Here is a 22,096-nt window from a genome sequence, read left to right as displayed (position 1 = left end):
GTCTCGCAGATGATTTCGAAGATCAACGGTAAGGAAATTAAGCTTCCATGAATCGTTAACGTTTCTGGAAAAAAGGTACAGAAACTTCTTGTTTCTTATATTAACACAGTTGAATTTGTGCGTGTTGCAGGAGTGCTAGACTGTGTTGTGGATGTGAAGAAGAGAGAAGTAACAGTAAGAGGTCTTATGAATTGTAAGAGAAGCTCATCACAGTTGCAGCTCCACAGCAAAGCAATCAAGCAGGCGAGGAAGAGTTTTAGCTGTTTTCCAGCTTTATTTGGAGTTTAACTCGCGCCATTGTTATCTCTAACAAAAACTTGAAATGAATTAAATTGTTGCTTTCCCTAATAATGGTGAAAATCTAAATTTTCAACGATTATATACAAGAATATGTATTCATATTGCAAAAGTGGCTTGGATTTAAGATTTATTGGATCAAATACTACCATGGATTAACAGTAGAAGCAGCGAAAGATCAAATAGAAAATGAACAAAAAAAAAAAGAAAAAGAAAAGCATTGAAAGAAGGTGTTGCATCCTTGATTCTCTCATGTTTCGATTTGCTCATTAATCCCTTTTCCATAAACAATTACGATTTTATCCCATTTTTCTCTTCTCCGTTCTTCGACGATGATTCGAAAGTTCCGCTGGGCTCTGCTGGTTTCCACCGCCTGGTGTGCCCATCTTGACGTCGGCAAAGGTAGAATCGACCACCCAAACGAGCGATGAAAACGACGGGCCGAACCGCTCCGCAGCGTCGTCATCTGACGTGAGGTTAAGCCGTCTTCGTCATCGCCACGCCTTTCGTTTTCCGTCGCGGCGGGTCCACACACCACGTAATTTCCCTACATCGGACGGCCCAGATGCCCCTACGGAGTCCTCCTATCCCTATCCACAAAACCAAATGCACCGCCGACCTACTTTCCGGCCCCACCAAATATCCAGAGACCACTAGCCTGACGACGCCACGTCGGCCGGCCGGCCGGCAAACTTTTGCCACGTGGCATAGAAGTCTGCTCGACGTACGTGAAGTATCATGCTCCAGGAATATGCTCTGGAAACAATATTATTCGTTCGGAATCGAGGTATATGCTTTCCGCCAAATATTGATTCCAGTTTAATTTAAGCCACGTAAGTTAACAAAACCCTCATACTTCTGTAAAATTACGAACGGGCCTCGCGGTAAATGGATAGAGATTTTGTGACAACTCCATGTTGGCGGATGACGTGCAGGCATTTGGGGCTTCGTGAATTCCACGCGAGCGTCAGACAGTAATTCGTTATTTACGGATAGGTAGTACGGTCATTTTACATTTTAAAACCCTTCAGAATCTGCTATTTAGAATCCGAGTCTGCAAGCGATGCGATCGGCGGGCAACCTACGAGCATCGACATTAAAGTTCAGTGGTTTCTTCCACGCAGGCCAGTCGGAATTCTCTTAATCTTCGACGACAAGGTACGTATCGCAAAGTTCCAGTAGCTTTTGAAGTTCTTCAATACCTATTTTCGGTTTCTTGTTGCTTGAGTTTCAGACTTGCATTCGTGTTGTTGTGCTGCTCGTGATTTTGGTGCTTTTTTTTTTTTTAATTGTGGAAGGGGAGCGAAGATTTACAAGAGTAGTGTTGAATTGGGAGAACGTTTGTATGTGCTTACTTTTTTTTCTTTTTTCTTTTTTTACAGTTCCGCGATTTTTTGTGATTTCTTTTTTGCTTTTGTTTTTTTTAATTTGCGCGGTTTGGAAGGAGTTGATGATGGTATTTGTGACGATTGACGAAAAGAGGATGAGGAGGTTTATGTGTTTGATGCTTGTTAGTTGCTTGATTAGTTTGATGGTCAATGTTTTATGTTATGATGTTGTAACAGTGATTACCGTTGGATTGATCGGAACTTATTTGTTCGTCGGTTCTTCCTTAGTTTTTTTTTTTTTTTTTGGGGGGGGGTTGAGATTTGAATCTGAAGAAATGAGACCGGCGCGGTATTTGTCTGTTTGTCCTTTTTTTTTGCTGGACTTGATGATTGCGGCAATTCCTAGTTTAGTATTCAGAAGAGTTTTCGTTAAGTCGATTTTTGCCGTTTTGTCCTGTAATTTCAGATCGTTTCGTCAATCGTCATCGCAACTCTGTGCCTAAACGCAAGGTCCACAGATTTCACCTCTATCGAATTGATAGAAGGAAATTGGGTTTTCCACGTGTAGTGCATCTCTTGCCTTCCCTATTTCTTTCAATCCCGTCGGAGAATTATATATACTCATTGAAGAAATTGAGTTCTTAGTGATTTTCTTAGCTCTCTCATGTTCTCCGCATATACGTGGCTAATAAAACAAACTACTTTCAATATCCAGATTGAGAACAAATTTTCCGAGCAAGTTCGGAGAAGCTTCGTCAATTTGTACAAGCCAAAGACATCGGAGGCTATTTTTTATTTTCAAGAATTATTCACACCTTTTTTTGCCTTTAAAGGTGACTTATTGTGATCCTGATACACAGCCCGCTCCTCTGCTACTTTGCTATTACGTGCTGAATTCTGTCTTCATCTTGCAGGCGGTACTTTCGCTGCTGCAGAAGAGGGAGAAAGCCCCTCCCCCGAAATCCTGACTTCGTATCTTGTTTCTACCTTCCCGTAGCTGATTCATTCATGGGTTCTTTGGAAGAGCCAAGAGCAGATGAAAGAAGTTCCAAACCTCTCGGAATTCGATGGTTGGAGAATGCGAGGAAATCTAGCCTCTCCTTCAGGACGCACCAAGCTGTTGTCCTCATTATCACATTTTTGGCATATACAAGCTACCATGCCACCCGAAAAACCACAAGTATCGTCAAGAGCACCCTTGATCCTCAATCTACAAAATTGGGTTTCTCTCCGTGGCCAAGTACTCATTTTCTCCGAGCGGTGCGCCAAAACCAAGTGGCGAATTTGACTGCGAGTGGGTGGGTTCCGTTCAATGGTTCGGACGGCACAGAGATGCTAGGAGTTCTTGATGTGGCTTTCCTCACACTCTACTCCTTGGGCATGTACTTCGCCGGACATTTAGGAGACCGCTTGGATTTGAGAATATTTCTGACGGTAGGAATGGTCGGGACTGGTGTATTCACTTCTCTCTTTGGGACCGGTTACTGGCTGAATATTCATAATTTTACTTATTTTTTGGTAATTCAAATGCTTGCTGGTCTGTTTCAATCGACCGGATGGCCTTCGGTGGTGGCAGTAGTGGGAAATTGGTTTGGAAAGAGCAGAAGAGGACTAATTATGGGAATTTGGAATGCCCATACTTCCGTAGGTAATATCTCTGGTTCGCTAATTGCTGCAGCTATGTTGAAGTATGGTTGGGGTTGGTCGTTTGTGGTTCCAGGCCTCCTTATGGCCTTTATGGGGGTTCTGGTATTTTTGTTCCTGCCTGTCAGTCCTGAGTCGGTTGGAATAGACCATGAAGATGATGGACCGATCAAGTCTCCCACGAAGGAAATCTCGGAACCACTATTGGTAAGAAGAACAGAGGCCAAGGAGAAGGCAGTTGGATTCTTGGAGGCATGGAAGATACCGGGAGTGGCAACGTTTGCTCTCTGTCTCTTTTTCTGCAAACTGGTGGCGTATACTTTCTTATACTGGCTGCCTTTCTACATTAGCCATACCGGTACGGCTTTCGTCCTTAATCTTCTTCCATTAATTCTTAGATGAACTTCTGCTCTTTGGGTGGTTTTTGCTGACCAATATCTCATTGTGATGTTGCAGAAATCAATGGCCAATACTTATCAGATGAAACAGCAGGTAACCTTTCAACAATCTTTGACGTTGGAGGGGTAATCGGTGGTATTCTCGCCGGCCACATTTCTGACCGGTTAGATGCCAGAGCCATTACTTCAGCTAGCTTCATGTACTGTGCAATTCCAGCTCTCTTCTTCTATAGAATATATGGGGAATCCTCTTTGCTCATGAACGCGGCTCTCATGTTCATTGCCGGTATGTTCGTGAACGGGCCATATGCTCTGATCACCACAGCAGTATCGGCCGACCTTGGAACACACAGTTCCTTGAATGGGAATTCACGGGCATTAGCCACAGTAACTGCCATCATAGACGGAACTGGTTCTGTAGGTGCAGCACTAGGCCCTTTGCTAACCGGCTACATATCAGCAAAGAGTTGGAGCGCGGTGTTCACCATGTTGATGGTGGCAGCACTGGTTGCAGGTTTGCTGCTAACGAAGCTAGTTGTGGCTGAGGTAACAGCCAAGCTTGACGCCGCAAGAGCACGAATGCAGTCGCCGGTGCCGGAAGTTTAATCCCATTATTTGACTGGAGCATTGAAGATAATCTGTTGTTTTTTAGTATCGATTTATCTTAATGTCTCTGCTTGCGAAATGGGAGTTAGTGTGAACTAGGCACACCCCAGACCCTTTCCCTGTTAAATGATGGGGGACAAGCGTGGTCCAGAAACCCCCAGTGTTCATTTTCCTTCTATTTTTGGGGGTTTGTAGAAAAGGATGATCAGAGATAGGGACACTGGGTCCATCCCGTGTGTTCGTATATGTAAATTTTTCTTCCCTTTTTTTGTCAATTCAAATTTTCTTTAGTTCTTCAGTTATATTTGCTAAAGCAATGCTCAGGAGACCTGAGAGAGGATCCTACTCCCAGACGGTCAGTAATGCTGAAATGAGAGATAGATGATTTCATCGATACCAATTAATACTACTCAAGAAGCTTCCTCAGTTACCAGATTTGAGAGGTACGACACTCATAAAGGAAGTAAACTCTCCTCTGATCGCAAAATCCAAACTTGGGTGTTACCATTCAATAATTGAGCCTCTGAAGGTCTCAAAAAACATTAGAGTCATGAATTGCTGCTGCTACTCTCGGGCAGGTAAGGTAAATTGCGAAACATGTCATTGGACACAAACGAAGGGTGATGAAGGAAGGGCAAGTCAATCGTCAAGACAGTCCAGATCAGAAAAGAAAAGCCAGAAGACTTACGTCATAGAAAGGATCACTTTAAAGCGAAGCTGGGTTCCTGCTGCCCACCACTGGTGAAGTGCGACTGGTATTAAATAAAGCGATATTTAATGTTTGGTTGCAGAGAAGATGACATGTAAGTTTTTTAAATTGTTTTAGTTTGTGGTTTAATGGATTCAGCCATTAATGATCATGACTGAGCTGAATGGGAGCAGAGGAGAGAGCGTGGGCTCGTGGGTTGGAGTGAAGAGGACTCAAGCGGGCACGTGAGATCACTAGAGGAGAAGCCTTATCCAGACCTTAAATTAAGGAAAACCAGTAAATTAAATTCAAGAAATTGGGAATTGAACGAAGCTTATGTGTGGAAGTTAGGGTTCCATGTTTTTAATGCGTATTTAACCCTCATGTTTAATCATATTAGTTGAAACTTCATATCTCAAGATTTACCCGGTTCTGAAATGACCAAAATTCTGTATAAAAAAAGGAATCAAGCAAGATTAAATTCTTAGTAAAACTGAAATTCAAGAATTGAACCCTCCAGAAGGTATTGAATATTTATATATTTGTATGCAAGATGGTCAGTGATTGCCATGTCAATATCATCCTACATGACCTTGTCAGTTGCAGGAAACGAAGAAGGAGATGACAAAAGACGTGGAACACCAGCAAACCCCACATTTAGCAAATGTCTTCAATAATGGAGTCTGCACCGAACCAACTAAAGCCATTCAGAAAGCCTAGTTTGAAATCTGTCTGTATTGGGAGGGTAATCTGTGCTCCTACAAGACAAAAGAAACTAAACAGACTTGAACACCGTAGGCCTCAGCCAAAAGATTAGAAAATGAAGTCACTGATGGGGGCTCGCCTCTCTCCTTTGCTTTTGCTGATTATGTATGCACTGCCTTCTACATCAGCACTAAAGCAGTTCATCCTGTGCCTGAGAAATCCATTAAACAATGACAAAAAGTTACAGAAACTGATTAAACTCTGACATTTTAGCAGATTCTTGTTTCAAGACTGATTATGATTACCAAGTAAAATGTTCTTCACAGCAAATGGAACCCCAGATGATTGAAAAACCTGCAGCTTTCCTGTTCCAAGTAAATACCTCGACGGATGTTAACAGGAAAGTTCCGTGACACTGAATTGATGGTTGATGTACTTGTAAAGCTATTATTAAATGATGAGCTACCACCGAACAGAGATTTCAAGCAATTAGAGCACATACCATGTTGCAGTGTACATGTCATAGAACTTGTCAAAGGCTTTATTGAAGCAGTAGTGACAAGCTAATAGATCCTTCATGTCAGTGACCTTACATGTCGATTTACAGCATTTCACCTACATCATGGTGCATGGATGTCAATTAAAGAAATGGTATTAGACAAAAGATTGAACAAACATTATCAGAGCTCTTGGGTTCAACAAATACATCTGGAAGAAAAGAAAATCAACCAGAAGGTTCAAAAGAGAGTTTGATATCAGCATCAACATTCGTTGGATGAGTTTCCCCTGTTGAGCTATGTGGAGAGAAAAGAAGGGTAATACAATAACTTTTTGTACAATGAGGCGATGTGCTATACTCACATGAGAGGAATTACATGCCTACTATAGTTAAGAAAACAGAGGTATTGTGTTCAGCAGTTTCAATCAAGAGGGCATATCTACTTCCACCTCCAGTCTTACAATGATACAGATTTTAACAAAAATCTAAAACGTATAGATGTTGCACAAGGACATAAAAATCTTTAACCAAATAAGACAGTCAAAAAGAGAGGTTCTTACCAAACGTTTAAGCTTGTATGAATAGAATTGTCTATGTGAAGGGTGTGAAAGAATATGGTCCTTCAAATGACCTGAACTGCAGAGGGGAATGCAATCAAGTTAACACCCATAGATCAGGTAAGTGATAATACGTGTTTTTTTTAATTAAAAAAAGCAACCAAATGGTAGATAAGATCTTATTGAAAATGATAGTAAGATGCCTAGTGTTAGTCCTGAGTAAACAACTCTTAGTCTACAAGGTGGGCAGCTATTTACTTTGAAATTATTCAACATATGGTTATAAGTAAAGATAAAAAAAACAGACATATTGGGCTTGGGTTGATAAAATGGAAATAATTGATTGCCATACGTGGGTTCAAACTCTCTGGCCAGTAAATGCTATAGCTGACAGTCTCACCAAGAAGGGTGGGCTCCTTCCCCCCAGTTCGCCATTGGTCCCCTCTTTTCTTCCTCATCACAGCAGAAGGAAAGGAGAGGGAGCCGCTGGACCACCCCCCTCCATCCAACTGTTCACCATCCCCTTTGTCACCCTCCTTTCTTCCTCATCACAACAGGAGGAACAGAGAGGAGGCAGCCGGTTCCCTTCTTTCTTCCCCATCACCACAGTCAGCAAGTGCTGACATGGACTACGCCACTGTCAGCAAGTGCTATTTATTACCTGGTCTATGTAGCATGGTCCTTTAAAAATAAAAATGCTTGGTCGCATGAGCAAACCCTGGTCCATGAATTATGATCAGGGGGCTGCAAATTGGTTGTCCCTCACTTCTTCTTCTTTTTTTTGTGAAAGATAGATTCCCTAACATATAGAAAAGATCCTAGCTGAAAAAATAATCCTGTGTGAAGGGATCAGGGCCTGGTCTTGCCTGGTTAATTGTATGCACCTAAATCTGCAAGCAATTCAACCACAGATTCACATGCAATTTAAAGAACTAAACTTCCATAGAAATTTGTTCATGCAAGGATCGTCAGACCAATCAGTGGATTTAGGTTTTTAAGTTTCAATAATATCTGAGTTTCTTAAAGAAATATCTAAACTGTCTATCCTAGGAGTACTGTCAGACATAAATTCATATATTACAATAATATATAAAAATAATCATATGAAAAATGAAAAGAGGTAGTGAAAGAAATGCATAGAAGAACAACTCAACAGAATAGAAACTAGAAACAAATATGCTTTGGCAGTTGTAGCGCACAAACTTGGACCTGTCACAAAGGATTGCACTGCAATCAAGGCAGGCCGCCAAACTAGACGAGCAACGGCAAGTGTTGCACCTTGCAGTTGATGAACTTCTGCCTATTTGGTGGCATCTAAATTCAAGAAGAAACATATAATGGTATAAACATAAGGGTATAAAATTAAAATCAGATAGTAAAGAACTGGACTATTACCTTCTGTAGATTGCCAAAAGATCCTTGGCTATATTGTTTGATTTAGTTATACCTACCGATCTCTGCAAAACATATCCACTATTACAACCAATGGAGAAAGGAATATGACCAGTCAACGCCTTGTTCCTGCGCATCATGTGTCACAACAACTATCATCTACGGTAACAGAGGCCACTGAACTTGCAGAACAACAGACGCTAAACCTCCCTTCCACCGCACACACGTACACATACAAAGGGTTAGGTTAACATAAGAAGGTTAGGTTGTCCAAGTTTTGATGCAGCACATCCTAATATGGAAGATCTAGCTGGAATACAGGAAAACAAGAGATTACCCCAAAATCTCTAATGTTTATGAAAGAAGAAGAAAGAGGAAGATTCAATTTGAAGAGGCCTGAATTTTTATTTGATGGTAGCCACTTCCAAGAACAATCTTAGAGAATATTGCCGTCCCATTGAGCTGATCTAAACATATCATCAAGACTAGTAATATTAAGGATTTATATATAGCCAATCTAATAACTAAAGTTGAAGACTTTGACTGACATCAGAATATCCATTATTTGACTACAGGTCTACCCACAACAGATTTAATTACTTATTCATGTACTATTATGAAACCCAGCGGAATTTTAAATCTTGTTGTACATCTAACTTGCAAATAGGCCTTAATAAAAAATCCCATCCTATTCAAGAAAGAGAACACTAATCGTGCTCCCTCCAAATATAACTGGATCAGGGTTTTCTCCTTTATCTAATGGTCTAAGGTGGATCAGGCCTTCTCCTCTTAGTTTCAGCAGAATCCATGACTAAAGCAGTGCTTACAGATAATCCTACGGTAACTTAGTCCATTTGATGACCAAGCACCTGACAGGATGATCCTTAGAGAGGTTTTTCCATATAAAGGAAATAAAAACAATCAAAGACATGCATACTTAACAGATGCAATATACATTAACATATCTTACAATCTTTTTTTTTGAGAAATATTTACATTTTTATAGAATAGAAGAAAAGCTAGTAGTAAAAAAAGAAGTGAAAGATTAACAAACCTGTTTGCTTTCTTGACTAGAACAGACATCAGAGACTTTTACCAGACAATCCTCAGCAAGATGGCCAGGCTTCCAACATTTTGAACTAGAACATCATGATACAGAATAAGAAATGTTTACAAATGTACTAATGAAGAAAACCAATAGACATGTCCAACAAATATCGCAAAAAGTCAAAAAAGAAACAAGCAAGAAATAACATTCCCGTATGTCCTACAAATAATAAAAACCTTACATAACAGCATAGACTCATTTAAGCAGTCACAGAACAAAATCTAAGAGAAACAAATTCAGGTAGTTTGAACATTTACTTCCCAAAGAATAAAGCTCATAAAGTCTAACATCTAACATTAGTGATACCATTCATATGTACATAGATTTGTTCTTTTCTTGGACCACTTATTCCTTGTGAAATCCCAGGTACCCTCCTCTTCCTCTTCCTCTTCCTCAGGCTGTGCTAATGTAATTTTAGGTTCAGTCCAGGTAGCAACTGAGAGCTGTCTGCTGGCTACCTGTAAGACATGCACAGATTACTCACACAGCAGGTTGAGCAACATATTTCAAACTTATACTCAACAGAAAAATTTTATAAGCAATTATTTGAAAATCCAAAGTTCTGTTATCAGAAGAGAGTAAAGCATGATAAAATCCCAACCTCATTAGCTTTTTGAAGTTCCAACAACTCATTTTTGCAATCCATACTGCATATATCTTCATTAGTCTGGATCAGTGAAAAAACTAATGTAAGAAAATAGACAGCATCTTCAGAGAAGATAAAACCGAAATTTAATGAGGACAAACCTCCTGGCAAATGTATTCTCCATATTTTCCACATACTACACAAACAGGCTCTCCAGGAAATGGATAACGTTGTTCATTTCTTTTCTTGATCTGGGTAGTTTCTTCTTCATTGTCTAAAGAAACAAAGAAGTCCTGAGTCATAATTCACTCTTAAGACACTTTTCTTCCGAAAACAGTTCAAGCACAATCAGAAAAGTCAAATCTTCCACAAAGTTAAACTCAAATGAGCAGGAGCTGTGGTGAACCATAAGTTTTTGGCCACCAACATGAAGGGACAGCTGCATGACTAGTGAACAGTAGTGCTGATAGGACTTGATCTCTTTATAGTGTTTTGGGAATTATTTGAGAAAAAGAAATAAAAGGAGTTGTGTGTGTTTGCATGAGATGTGAAGAAGAGAATGGCTTCACATGTAATGCAGTAACTAGCTTTTCTTCAAAAGGAAACCTAGCCCTTAAAGCACTTGCATACAAGAGAAAGGAATTTTGTTTGGTATCAACCACTTCTCCCTCTAGGGCATCATTTTGCTCATTTAAATCCAATTACGTCGTACATGTGAGCCCCACACTAAGTCTCTAACCTTCCAACTTACGCCAAATCTCTCTAAGCTAAAATACCCAGACTCAAGCTAACTTTAACATTGGTACTGCTAAACAATCTCTCACTTAACTCATTCCCAGGCCACAGAAGCCCGCTGCACCATAATCCCACCACAAAGCCACATAATGGCTCCTTACAACCTAACCTAACACTTATTCCAGCTAGTGATAACTCAAACAGTACATATCTAAAACTCCTACCAGGTCTTGTGGGAAACCAACCTTCATCTACATCTAGCTTTTCTTCAAAAGGAAACCTAGCCCCTAAAGCACTTGCATACAAGAGAAAGGAATTTTGTTTGGTATCAACCACTTCTCCCTCTAGGGCATCATTTTGCTCATTTAAATCCAATTATGTCGTACATGTGAGCCCCACACTAAATCTCTAACCTTCCAACTTACGCCAAATCTCTCTAAGCTAAAATACCCAGCTCAAGCTAACTTTAACATTGGTACTGCTAAACAATCTCTCACTTAACTCACTCCCAGGCCACAGAAGCCCGCTGCACCATAATCCCACCACAAAGCCACATAATGGCTCCTTACAACCTAACCTAACACTTATTCCAGCTAGTGATAACTCAAACAGTACATATCTAAAATTCCTACCAGGTCTTGTGGGAAACCAACCTTCATCTACATCCTCCTTACATGCTTTTGACTGTCCATGAAAGGTAGGGTGTTAATAAATGTTCCTGGACACATCATTATCCACAATAACAATCAATTGATTAGCATGAACACAACTGTTCAAAGATTTGGAGGATCTGAACATCTGAAATATATTAGTTTTATACAGAATTGGCTTGGATTTTTATTTTTTTTACGAGCTTGTACCCATGAACAATGTCTCCATAATATTGTAATTAACACTTAAATACAAGAATCCATATATTTCACCTCTTTAATAAAAACATAAAAAGCAGGAAAGTCAAGCTCCATCCTAGTTCGATGGCTACTGTCCTCTGTTCTCCTGCTCACTCTCCTTTTCTCCACAGAACCTATCATTCCTCCCTCTTATGTCTTCTTTCCTTCTAAACTCTCGACTAGATTCGTCTCTGGCTCTCTTCTTCTTACTTCCAAATCCACAGAGAATAGTATATTTTTCTCTAAAATTGGAATTTAAAAAAATCAAATGGAAACACCATGCTCAAAGTAAATGCATAAAAACTAACATAACTCATGTTAAGAAAGGAGCTTATAGATTTATAGGCCTTAATCGAACAGAAAATGACTCACAAAGTTAATAGTACAGAACTTGAAAAACTGACCAGATCTTGGCACAACTTTCTCTTCAAACTCGTCTGATGATGCCATCTCATCCCCTGAAACTATACATAATAAAGATTAGACCTAAAATGAATCACAAGCATTATTACATATTAATCTTTTTTTTCACATATAGAAAAAATAATCATTTGGACAAAAAAACAAAAAAGTGTAATCGCTTCATGATCAATTGCACACGAATGTTACTATAATCCAAGCAGGCCTCTTGGCACAAAATAAGTGCTAAACTATTAAGACTAATCCATGATATGAAAAATGCAGGTGCCCACAATACCAATATCCATTGAAAGATAGATAGCCAACTTATGCAGGAACAAGAAAAAACGAATTTATACATGCCATGTGAAACAGAAGCTAGATAAATACAAGATGGGTTATCCTATTCTCAGGATGGGCTTGTCACATCATCTGCCTCAGCTTTATGTGCATTCAACACTGCTCGCATGTCCTAAATTACCTGTAGTCTCATTTTTAGCTTCACCATTTAATCCACCAGAGAACAGTAGTATAATTACATTTTATAAGGTGCACTTTGGTAATAATTAATAGATAGGACAATCACAACAATAACCACAACAAACAAAGAAGTATCATGAAATTGAGAAACTGAGGGAGTACAGCATAGCTTTTAGTTGCAGTCATTCTCATGTTACTACAGTAGGGACATGCAGGTGTATTTCCAGAAGCTTAACAGAGTAATGAAGGAAAACAAACTTGACAATTAGTATAACAAAAAACCTTCATAATGTACCAAAGGCTGACAAGCTGAAGTAGTTGCTTCCTGAAAACAAACAATTAAAAGATATAACGGATCAAAATTCATAGATAGCTCATTGATTTGATTTAGCCACGAAAGAAGATTTAATTAAAAAAAAAAAGGAATCCAACTACCAATGCATCTACAGTCAGCCCCTGATAAACCTGAGAAGAATTGAGTTCCTTCCTGCGTATGCAAAACCCAACAGAAAAAAAAGTAATTATTCTCTTCGAGGTCAAAAGCAGAAAGAAAGAAGAAGTAAGAAATTTTGAAAAGCAGAAAGTACAAGGAGTTCAAAATTCAAAATCAGGGACATAAGTAATCACTTGAAATAAGAACATTACACATTAGAGAAATAACATCACTGTAAAGCATGAGCAGTTGAACATTCATTAAGTATACATAAACAATGGTTCATCGAAACTTATCATCTCAAGAGTAAATTCTACCTTCTCTTTTCAATGTAAGACTGATGAGAATAGCTCGTGCTTTCTTCTGCAGTTCCCACCTCAGATACTGGCTTCCGTTTCCGCTGAGAAGTTCGTTTAGAAGCATTCGTTTCCTCCTCAGCAGGAGGTGGTTCTTCGATTGGAGGAGCATCACCCGTCGCAATGTTGTAAGCTAATAAAAATTCATTAAAATTTTAAAAAAATGAGTATACGGGTAAAACAAAGGAAGGAGACAGGAAGAAATGAAATATCTTAGCTCGGTGAATTGATTACCTCGTAAATTTTGAAGGACGGAGGAGAGAGTAAAATCCTTGTTGTAAGAAGAAGAAGGGTTTTTGTAGAAATTCGTTCTCGTCGTCATCCTCTTTTTCTCTCTCGCGATCAGGCTCCTTGTTCGTGCTCTGCACAGCACCCTGAACTTGTCCTTCGTCGGTTGTCCCAAAAGTTATGGACCAAAACCCGCCCTTTTGTTAATGGAATCGATTAAAAGCCAAACTTTAACCACATCTAAACTGAAAAACAAGAAAAAGTTTTATCCAAATGCATCTACTGTATCCAAATGCATGAATTTATTCATTATCTTTTGTAAAAAAATAGGTTTTATTAAAGATATAAACTTTTTATAGTTACCCAGTAAATTCACATATATAAACTCATTATAATATAAGGTTGGATTTCTAATCTCATCCTTGTACTATCTACCCACAAACCCTACTGAGTTTTCACAAAACCCACCACTTCATCTACATCAATTTAAAATAAAAAAAATCGTAGTCGATTTTAATTCAGATACGAATTTAGTCTTCATTAATCTACTTGGATTAGCATAATTTTTTTTTTTTGGGCTCAATGAGAATAATTATTTATTGAGCCTAAACCTTACTAAATAAAATATTTTTGAATCAATTTTGACTATATATGTGTGTGAATTATTTAATAACATAATTTCATTGGTTAGCATATAATATATTTTCATTGAGCCTTAATACTAGGCACAATTTTCTCATTAATTTTTCATGGATTATGTGAATTAATTATTTTCATGTATTTATTTGATGTATAAAATTATATGTAGAATATGTATATACAAACTATTAATGAATATCAATTCATGTGATTCGATAATGATAGTTAAGTTGCATTTACTAGTGCCTCGGAGCCTAGTTTTGAAAAATTTGTTCAAGTTGATAATGGTAAAAATTAAGACAATTCTCTTATACTTGTAGATAGATGAGAAGATGATATTGTATGAGAAGGAATCGATCTTCATGATCACGGTTGTATAATTAACTTCTGCAAGCAACAAAGGACAAAATGCTAAGAGAGTGGTTGGAAAACTTGCAGATATATTTATAACTCGAATATTGGAATTCACCAGTCTGATTGGAAGAATAATAGATTCCTTGGACTAGCTGGCCAAAGTATTAGCGAGCCAATATAGAGTAACTCAACTATTTTAATGAAGCATAAGATGAAGACCGAGAACATTGACCGTGTACCAGAACAAGTCACTGAGAAACATGAAGGGGAAACAGAAACTCAAGACAATTACCAGTGGAGGCAATCAAACATTCATGGCATGGGTGGGTAGCATATCAACTTTGGTATGAATTACTGTCGAAATAGGATAAAACCATTGTTTCTATTGAAACCAGTTGCACTAAAACCTTGAGGCATTAGTGAAGGCGCAACATAAATATAAGAGGGATCGGCCCAGTCGATATTAAATTCTTAATACTCCCCTGCACGTTGCCATTTGTGGCTCGTGGAAACAGGTGGGAGAGAGACTCGAACTCGGGACCAGCTTTGCTCTGATACCATATTGAAACCAGTTGCGATAAAGCCTCGATATTAAAACCAGTTGCATTAAAACCTCGAGGCATTAGTGAAGGCGCAACATAAATATAAGAGGAATTGGCCCAGTCGATATTAAATTCTCAACACTCCCCCGCACGTTGCCATTTGTGGCTCGTGGAAGCAGGTGGGAGTGAGACTCGAACTCGGGACCAGCCTTGCTCTGATACCATATTGAAACTAGTTGCGCTAAAACCTCAAGGCGTTAGTGAATGCGAAACGTAAATATAAGAGGAATTGGCCTGGTCGATATCTTAAATTCTCAGCACTCCTCCGCACGTTGCCATTTGTGGCTCGTGGAAACAGGTGGGAGTGGGACTCGAACGCAGGACCAACCTTGCTCTGATACCATATTGAAACCATTTGCGCTAAAACCTCGAAGCATTAGTGAAGGCGTAACATGAATATAAGAGGGATCGGGCGGGTTGATATTAAATTATCAACACTCCCCCGCACGTTGCCATTTGTGGCTCGTGGAAACAGGTGGGAGCGAGACAAGGTCTTATCCTAAAATGACTAGCCACTTCAGAAACTTTTTTTCCCAACTAATAAACTCAAGATCTTTGTATCCACTAATTCATGTGGGACTATTTTTTAACACTCCCCCTCACGTGTAAGCCCATTCTCTTTTGTAACTCTACAAGTGGATAATTTAGGTGGAGGTGTATATACTGAGTGATTTGTTGTGACACTATGTTAAATTTGGGTCTAATGTTTTATCCTAAAATGACTAGTCACTTAGGAAACTTGCATTTACTAGTCATTTTAGGATAAAGCCTTAACCCAAATTTAATTATGTGATAAATACAGTACGAACTTGCGATACTGTAGGAACGGAGTTTTGACGATGTAACTTGAATGGAGTTTTTGACGATGTCCCTGTGAATTTTCTACGCCACTCTATAGTTTCCCAAAATGTGGAGGAGACTGATTCTGGGTCTTCGGCAGCCGAAGCTGGATCTTCGGCGGCAAGCTTCAGAGTAATCAAGATCTTTCAAGTGGAGCTACTCGGGACCGAAGCCAACAGGGCTGCTGAATGAGATGGGGTGCTCTGACGAATCGAATTACAGCAAACCCCTGCCATGGATCGGCCTATATGTTGCCGTAGCATCTCTGGCATGCGCGTTAGCAATGGCAACAGATGCTTTTTTGGGACTGCGGAATCGAAAACTCTGGTTTCCTTGCAAGTACTTCTCTCTCAACGCAACCTCCCTCGTCATGATAACTATCGCGACGAAGCTTCCTGTGGATCTCAACACCACCATGCCTCGTTGGGAGGATCAGATCACAAAGCTCAGCGGTACCATCTTTCTCTGTACAGCCATGGGCAACTTCTTACCTTCTTTAGGAAAACTCAGTGACCACGAGATGATGTCCAACGTTGTTGCGTTGGGTATTTCTGTGATTACTGTCATTGTTAACGTCGCAATTCAAATGGGTACAGGAGTAATTTTCGTTTTCTGGCCTGAACATGCTATAATTATGTTTTTTTTGCTGGTTTTGCTTGTGATTCTGGGTTCCTCTGCATTGACTATTTCAACAACAAAGCAGTTGTTGGAGGAACAGTATGATCGGAAGTGCCAATTGGCTCTGGATGAGACCAATGAGGCTGAAACCTTTGCTGTGAAGAAACTTACAGGGAAAGTGGAGAAATACTGCATAATGGCTCACACCTGCAGTCCTCAGTATGTTCTTGGACGCTCAGCTTTATGTTGTGCTTCAGGAGCATTCTGTCTTCTTAGTGCTCTAATCTTAGTGGAAGCAGTGATTCGTGCACAACTGACTCAGATGAGGGAATTTTGTGGTGGAAATTCTGATTATGAGTGGTCAACTATGGTTATTTTTGTTTCACAGGCTATTGCAATAGTAGTGGGAACTATTGCCCCAGCAAGCAGATGGTTTTATTCAATGAGCTTCAGTGGCAGTCAGGGTAGAGGAAGATGCAATCTAACCGGCTTCTCGGTGGAGAAATACTGGGTTCAGAGATTGGTGGAATGGAAAGAGAGTCCCTTACATTTCCAAGTGACTAATAGGAGGTTCAGAAGGATGGCATATTCTGTGAGGAGTCAAATTCTCAATGTAGGTATACAAATCCAAAAGGCAATTGTAATTGCAAGCAAGCTCATTCGACTAGCTTCCACACTGTCCATGTTCCTGCTCAGTAAGTTTATGTCCTTGAGCTGCAAGGGACTCTTGCTTAAGGGTAGGCTAGGAACCTCGTCAATGTCTAGTTCAAATTCCAGCATTGGTGGTTTTGTGCTACATCTGGAGGGAGAGGAAGGACTAGTCCACTTGATCATGAAAAAGGGCTTTGAGGCCACTCAACAATGGATTCGTATGGGCAGAAAGCACCAACCAACTCATTTTCTAGAGCTCCTGCAGAAACGTACAGCATCGCAAAGGTTCAGTGGTGTTGGGGAATTTGACAGTGAGCATGTACAATCTATAGTTCTTGAAGAACCTCCCAACTGTTGGAGCCTAACGTTGGTAACATTGGTGAGTATAGCTATTTCACTTCCTGGTACCAACCGATACTCAATTGAACAGTTACTAAAGGGAGTCTATGAAGGACTCAGATATGTCAAACTGATTGAAAAGAACTTGGACGCAAAAGGGTTGATAAATATGAGAGATGCAGCAAATATTGTCTGGCAAAGAATTGATCTTCATAATCGGTGGTTTGATTATGATCTTAACCAGTGCAGCCATGAAGAACAGAATGCCAAGGAAGTAATCGAAAAACTTGCACATATATCTAAAACATATGTATTGGAGTCCATGAATCAAGGTGAAAGTGAGAAGAATCCTCTTGAGTGGCCAGCCAAAACATTAGCAGCCAATTCAATGTATAGAGTAAGTCAAACTATTTTGATGAAGCATAAAAGCAACACTGAGAAAGGTGAAGATTTATTCAAATGGTTGTGTACAATAATGGCTGATATCTTTGGTGCTTGTCTAACGAACTTGCCAATTGTGATATCTATGGAGTGTTTCTGCAGTACAATTGAAGTGAGGGAAGCGAGTGTTAGAGAAGCAGTATATCTTCTTGGGGAAACTGAAAAGATTCTGGAGATAGTTGGACATGATGGATTCTCAGGGTTGGACACTGGTTCAATGGCAGATATAGATAAGTGGCGTTTAAGCAAGCAGAGCAATGTGTAGTATCAAATTTAGGAGTTCCAGTTGAAAGTTCATACTACGAGAAGCAAAAGAAATAGATGAGACTCATCAAAGGTTTGAGAAGGATGTTACCGATTATTGCAACGATGGGTCTTGGGTTCACTGAATTATTGTAGAAAGTTTTATCTACAGGCTTCCAAAGAAAAAAAAAGCTTTATATATAGTCCCACAATTTGTAACAAACTATCAGTACTCCAACTTTCTCTGAGTTACCTTCTCCTTGCTAATATCATACATAATTAAATAACAAGCAAGAAAATGAGACAAAGGAGAAAGAGAATGGTGAGAAAGAAGATGAGAGGAACATCCAATGGAGAAAGAAAATGAGAGGAAAACATTGAAAGGAGAAAGAGAGAGGTGAGAGACAGAAAAGGAGAGTTTAGAGAAGCTATCAAACAGGTGTTCTCTTATTTATTAAGGAACTTGGTGTCTTATAGAAAAAAGAAAAAAGGGAACTCAACAATGAAATTACACGTTTGCTGCTGTCAAGCTTATTCACCCAGAGATTCAGGAATTCTTCTGATATTCCTAATTTAAAGGAAAATTAGGAAGAGAGGAGCTAATTTTGATGTCAACCTCTCTCTGAAGACTTCAACCTCACACGAGCAGATCACATATTCCAATAGCATTTAACGATTGTGTAATTTTGCCAGTTTTCGTATCCAGTGAAGTGGTTAGGCTTTGTCAATGTTGGAATTGGACCTAATGAACGATGCAAGCGATGCACTTTTTATGCAAAGATTCTTCTTGTAAAACAAGAGGGTGTGAGACTGTCTTTACTCTGCTCTTTGTTATTTCTCGATCTTTTTCCTGTACAACAAGAGGGAGTGATACTTTTTGGATGTCACATTCCTAGAAGAGTGAATCCTTCTAAACTCATGTGATCTTCTTGTCTATTTACTCTTATGTGTTATTATTTACTAATTCTCCTCTTTTCCTACTATCTCCATCCAAATCTCTTAAACCCAATTTGCACCCAATCATACTCCAATTTCCACCAAAATCCAAACTCTCAGTTTTTATCAAATCCAAAGCCTACATCACAAAACTTTTTCATTAGGTACAATATCAGTTTTAATACAAAGAAACTGAATTTTTCGGAGTTGATGCAATGTAAATGTAAATGAATGTAATGATTCATTAGTTATGAAACAGATTTGAAGCAAGCAACCCCAGGGGAAAAAACAATTATTTTCTCCATTCAGTCAGTGACTCAAGTGCTTTCCACTGAGATAACTGAAAAGAATCTCAGGTCTAACTAACTTTTAAGTTGCAGTATAATAAACTGTTTCATTGAAAACCTGAGGAGAGAAAATTAAAGTTCAGAAAACTGTAGTACAAATTGATTACATTGAAAGGCTGAATGCACAAGTAGACCAGATTAAATTGCAAAGCTGAGGAAGGAAACATATGGTTTTATAAAAATAGAGGATAAATAAATACATAGAAAGATCCCTGCAGCCACCAGTTTTGCTGATTACCTTCACAGCTTCACCACTTCTGAAAAATTTAAATTAACAGGACCACAGCTTAAACTTCAGGTTTCATGTGTTTCTACCCATTCCAGGGAGGCCCTTGAAAGAGTTTTAAGTGTCCTTACTGTAAGCAATTCTCCAAATTTGAACATAAAATACACTGAAGTAAACGAAAGAATCTTTCACTTTTTCTACTCATTACAACACAAATTGCTCCCTGCATGTTTATTGTCTCCTATGCAAAACCATATCTTTACAATTTTCGAATTGCTCAATAATACAGGACAAAAGGATGACAAGGGGAAATTTTTTGTTGTCTGACTTTCCAGAAAACTTTAAAATCCATTAATTTTTTCTCCAAATTAGAATATAAAATGATAACATACTGTGATGACTTCAGTGCTTTCTCTTCTGTACAAATCCAATTGCTTCTTCTGCTTCTCAGTTCTCATTCCCATGTTTGTTATCTTCTACAGAGGACACAGACCACCAAACAATCATTTCATAAAAGCTGGGTATAAAGGCTCTTGAATTGGAAGTTCCATGGAGCCTGTGCATACAAAAATAAAACTAGGCCAGAGGGTTTTTTGGCATAGTAGATTAGTGGGGCTCTCGCAATTTTACATTCTCTCCTTGAATGAATAAACAAATAAAAATAAGAATGTTAATCTGCAATGTGGAAAAAAATTATGCATTGGGTCTATGGTTTAGAGGGAAAAACACTGAACTTGAATCCAGCAGTCAAGTTCTAACTTTCTCAGAGATCACAAAAAATGGTTGCTAGCAACCAAGTTCAGCATAAAGGCAAGTTTCAGTACCCTTTACAACAGTTCAATTGGACCCAAAATACCTTATACCGACTCAGCATGTTACTGAATCTCCAATAGTAGTCAAGGTATTGCCTTTGACGTTGATTCACCAGAGAACCATTGTGTCCAAGATAGCATTACCTCCAAAGGGTAATCCTTTGCCAACAAAGCACCATATTTCAAGGACTAATTTGGTATCTTATTTTGGAACTTATTGGGATCACAATTATCATTACTTGTAAAGTGCAATGGCGAAAACTATGCTACTTTTCACTACTGCAACTTTCTATAGTGAGTGGTAAGGTTTGAGAAAACATTAAGCTTGAGAGTAGTTAAGAGTAACCAACAGCCAGTGAGCAACTTCATCACTATTTTCACCACTAACGAGCAGAAGGTATGTGTGGAGCCAGAAAATATATACTTAAAGAAGAGAAGATTTTACGTGGAAAGTATAGCACTCAGACACTATAACTTGATGGCCCAACAAGTAACTGATAGAGATGCATTAACAAAGTTGTGGATATTCATAGAGGATTCTGGTCTATTCATTCTATGCAGAACAATTTAACAATTGAAACCATAATCTAAAGTGTCACTGCTCAGAACAAAGTGCATCCAACCACCAAAATTATATCTGTGTACAAAATAGAGACCAGAACTCAAAACTACAGGTAAAGCATGCACCATATAGAACAATCACCAAGCGGCTCTTCATCTTTTCTTTTCTTTTTTTATAAACGATTGACTTGTCAAATTTTGCGAGTAAATCGAAAAATAAGATACAAGAACGTAATTAACCAGATGGATGCAAAGTGTGGCGAGAACAAAACCGTGTAGGAATCACAAAGACAACTTTTATAATTTAATGAGTATGAGTTACAACTTCTAGATAAGAAACCAACCCCATGTGTACTTAAAAACGAACAAATCCAACTGCTTTCCTGCATAACTCTACCCTTCAGATAAACCTCCCGAAACTCAATCTTAGAGACTAAAAGAATAAAAGGAACAGAACCTGCTTCCCTAATCTTCACCTTTATTCTTGGGCTTCCGATAATTCTCTTCAATGTGTTTGGCCATCAGTAGCCCCGTGTTTGTAAGCTTCTTAATATTGGGAACATTGTAGTTCTGAGCCACGTAGACGCCACAAACGGTTCCCAGTAGGAAAGTGAAACTGCTCCTTATGATTCCCATATTTTTCTGCAAATCCTCTAAAATCTCCCGAAAATGAAACGCGGAACACCACGGAGGCGGATTCGATAAGGCGAGGAGCTTGATCCCCCAAAACCGATCACTGTCTGTGACTTTGAACTGGAGAGGCTGGAAGGCTCAGAAACTCAGGACTCACAGCTATGCAATGCCTTGTGGAATAACAAGCTACTACTCAAATGACTCAAAAAGGTGAACCCTTTGAGGGATCAAGTCAAATATAAGCCAGAACCCTTGTTTCTATGTTCATTCATTATGGATCAAGCTTGTCTAAAAAGTTTTCATTGTTTGACTAGCCCTAGATCTTGATCTTTTGAATTGGTAAGGACAAAACCCTTTGAAGTAGAGTGACAGGGTCAAACTTCCAAACACTTGGATCTAGTCCAAGGAAATGAGCCATCTTTAGGAGGTAGTATATACTTTTGTACCCATTGGTGAAAGGAAGACTCCCATAGGGTGCACCCTCAAAGACCACCTATCTCACTTAGGAGAAGTCCATTCCAAAGG

At 39.0% G+C, this 22,096-nt stretch overlaps 4 protein-coding genes across 6 annotated transcripts; 2 read left to right on the top strand and 2 right to left on the bottom strand.

The window, feature by feature from the left end:
* The first annotated feature begins 1,374 nt into the window (after window positions 1–1,374).
* On the top strand, window positions 1,375–4,575 carry LOC137934700 (putative glycerol-3-phosphate transporter 1). Of its 2 annotated transcripts, none has more exons than XM_068779198.1 (3): window positions 1,375–1,455; window positions 2,540–3,627; window positions 3,726–4,575. In XM_068779198.1, the coding sequence occupies exons 2-3, from the start codon at window positions 2,634–2,636 to the stop codon at window positions 4,271–4,273; spliced, it is 1,542 nt and encodes a 513-aa protein (XP_068635299.1). In that variant the 5' UTR covers window positions 1,375–1,455; window positions 2,540–2,633; the 3' UTR covers window positions 4,274–4,575. The 2 variants fall into 2 exon arrangements, with proteins under 2 accessions (XP_068635299.1, XP_068635298.1); XM_068779197.1 differs by lacking the exon at window positions 1,375–1,455 and adding an exon at window positions 2,420–2,458.
* An 879-nt stretch (window positions 4,576–5,454) lies between these two features.
* On the bottom strand, window positions 5,455–13,514 carry LOC137934946 (uncharacterized). 2 transcript variants are annotated; one of them, XM_068779547.1, is made up of 15 exons: window positions 13,336–13,514; window positions 13,063–13,234; window positions 12,748–12,799; window positions 12,595–12,637; window positions 11,838–11,897; window positions 9,970–10,082; window positions 9,824–9,889; window positions 9,529–9,680; window positions 9,169–9,253; window positions 8,118–8,179; window positions 7,932–8,036; window positions 6,726–6,801; window positions 6,169–6,281; window positions 5,972–6,031; window positions 5,455–5,877 (listed from the first exon to the last, which is right to left on the bottom strand). In XM_068779547.1, exons 1-15 carry the CDS (start codon window positions 13,421–13,423, stop codon window positions 5,775–5,777), a joined length of 1,350 nt encoding a protein of 449 aa, XP_068635648.1. In that variant the 5' UTR covers window positions 13,424–13,514; the 3' UTR covers window positions 5,455–5,774. The 2 variants fall into 2 exon arrangements, with proteins under 2 accessions (XP_068635648.1, XP_068635649.1); XM_068779548.1 differs by having other exon boundaries at window positions 11,838–11,891.
* Window positions 13,515–15,833: 2,319 nt separating this feature from the next.
* On the top strand, window positions 15,834–18,312 carry LOC137934826 (uncharacterized). The gene has a single exon (XM_068779361.1). It carries the CDS (start codon window positions 15,958–15,960, stop codon window positions 18,076–18,078), a length of 2,121 nt encoding a protein of 706 aa, XP_068635462.1. The 5' UTR covers window positions 15,834–15,957; the 3' UTR covers window positions 18,079–18,312.
* A 2,921-nt stretch (window positions 18,313–21,233) lies between these two features.
* Window positions 21,234–21,926, bottom strand: LOC137935201 (uncharacterized). Its single transcript, XM_068779893.1, has one exon. The coding sequence runs from the start codon at window positions 21,572–21,574 to the stop codon at window positions 21,404–21,406; it is 171 nt and encodes a 56-aa protein (XP_068635994.1). The 5' UTR covers window positions 21,575–21,926; the 3' UTR covers window positions 21,234–21,403.
* Window positions 21,927–22,096: the final 170 nt, after the last annotated feature.

This window comes from Aristolochia californica, unplaced genomic scaffold, assembly GCF_029961685.1.
Source record: "Aristolochia californica isolate CCGP_79_NKW_82.1479 unplaced genomic scaffold, dmAriCali1.0.hap1 SCAF_6, whole genome shotgun sequence".
In the NCBI taxonomy this organism is placed as follows: domain Eukaryota; kingdom Viridiplantae; phylum Streptophyta; class Magnoliopsida; order Piperales; family Aristolochiaceae; genus Aristolochia; species Aristolochia californica.
This window is presented reverse-complemented; position numbering and strand designations above follow the sequence as displayed.